At 30.7% G+C, this 1,697-nt stretch overlaps 1 protein-coding gene across 1 annotated transcript in view; it reads left to right on the plus strand.

The window, feature by feature from the left end:
• HELRODRAFT_181481 (hypothetical protein) overlaps positions 1–264 on the plus strand; it is a gene marked incomplete at both ends in the record, with an annotated part of 5,130 nt that extends 4,866 nt beyond the window's left edge. The window contains one exon of the mRNA XM_009031275.1: positions 134–264. Within this exon, the coding sequence (XP_009029523.1) occupies positions 134–264 (131 nt within the window). The remainder of the gene's footprint in view (positions 1–133) is intronic.
• Positions 265–1,697: the final 1,433 nt, after the last annotated feature.

Genomic DNA, 1,697 nt, shown 5'->3' on the forward strand with positions numbered 1-1,697 from the left:
TGCTGCTACTACTATTACTACTACCATCACTACTACTACTACTACTATCAGTACCTCTGCTACTACGAAGAAATAACAATCCAGATAAACATTGAAAAAAAAATCTTCAAACAACAAAAAACACACATTACAGAAGAACAAACATCGAACTACAAAAAAATAAAAATAATCATAAACAACAACAACAACCATATCAACAGCAACATCATTATCATCATCAACAACAACAACATCAACGACAACATCAACGACAACAACAACTAATAACAACAACAACAACTAATAACATTAATAAACTACATTATTTTTATTGCCTTATTATTTATATAAAAAGTTTACGAAAAAATATTCACTCAAGAACTTTATACTTTAAACGCCCCTAAATGCTACTACTACTATTACTACTACTGCTGCTACTACTACTACTACTACTGCTACTACTACCACTACTAATACTACTACTGCTACTACTACTACTACTACTACTACTACTACTACTACCACTACTACTACCACTACTACTACTACTACTACTACTACTACTACTGCCACTACTACTACTACTTTAACAATGATATTAAATTAATAATTAATTAGAATATAATCTTTTGTATCAAGTCGGAAATACGTCATTGTACTTGTATGTGTACATTCCCAACTCGGCATTCAAAAGTACATTCTTATCAAATTTCTATTTATAGCAAGACGAATTCTATTAAGAAAAGGATAGGTAGAGAAGGGTGGAGTGAGATAGAGAGAAAAAGAGATAGAAAGAGAGAGAGAGAGGAGAGAGAGGGAGAAAGAGGAAGAGAGAGGGAGAAAGTAAGAGATACATTTTTTACTTCCGCCCGTAACAATGGAAGATAATTTTTTTGAAATGAATTATTTTTAATTTCTTCATACATGCATGCATACATACATCAAACATACATACATACATACACACAAACAAACATACATACATACATACATACATACATACAAACAAACATACATACAAACATATACACACACAAACATACAAACCTATCAACATTATAAAGTCTTCCAGAGCTTCCTTGTAAGTTTTAACGAATTTCACAATCCTTTTACCCTTTTCATCTTTCATTCTGTCTTTCCTACTCCAAAATGATAGCATCTTTTGCCCGATATTACCGCCAAAATTATTATTATTATTATTATTCTTACAATCATCATCATCATCATCAGCTTTATCAACGTCATCATCATCAGCAATATCGTTGTCAGCACCAGTACCACCATCATCATTACGACTGCACACCTTATTATTATTTTTATTTTTATTATTATTATAATTATTATTATTATTTTTGAATGACGTCACTCTGTCCAGTATCCTGTCCCATCTCTCTAGGTGATCGTTGTACAAGGCCGCGTACTCCTGATGATGATGAAGATTGTTTTGTGATTATTATTATTATTATTATTATTATTATTATTGCTATTATTATTACAATCACAATGACAGTTATTATAAAAGGCCATCAATACGTGTAGAGGTTTTGTGAGTATTGAAAGAAAATATTGTACACATATCAAACTACTACTACTGCTGCTGCTGCTGCTGCTGCTTCAACTACTGCTACTACTACTACTAAATAATAATAATAATTATAATAATAATAATAATGATAAGAAAAAGACCACATGTACGTACATTAAGTTTTTCATCAATG

This window comes from Helobdella robusta, assembly GCF_000326865.2.
Source record: "Helobdella robusta unplaced genomic scaffold HELROscaffold_71, whole genome shotgun sequence".
Taxonomy (NCBI): domain Eukaryota; kingdom Metazoa; phylum Annelida; class Clitellata; order Rhynchobdellida; family Glossiphoniidae; genus Helobdella; species Helobdella robusta.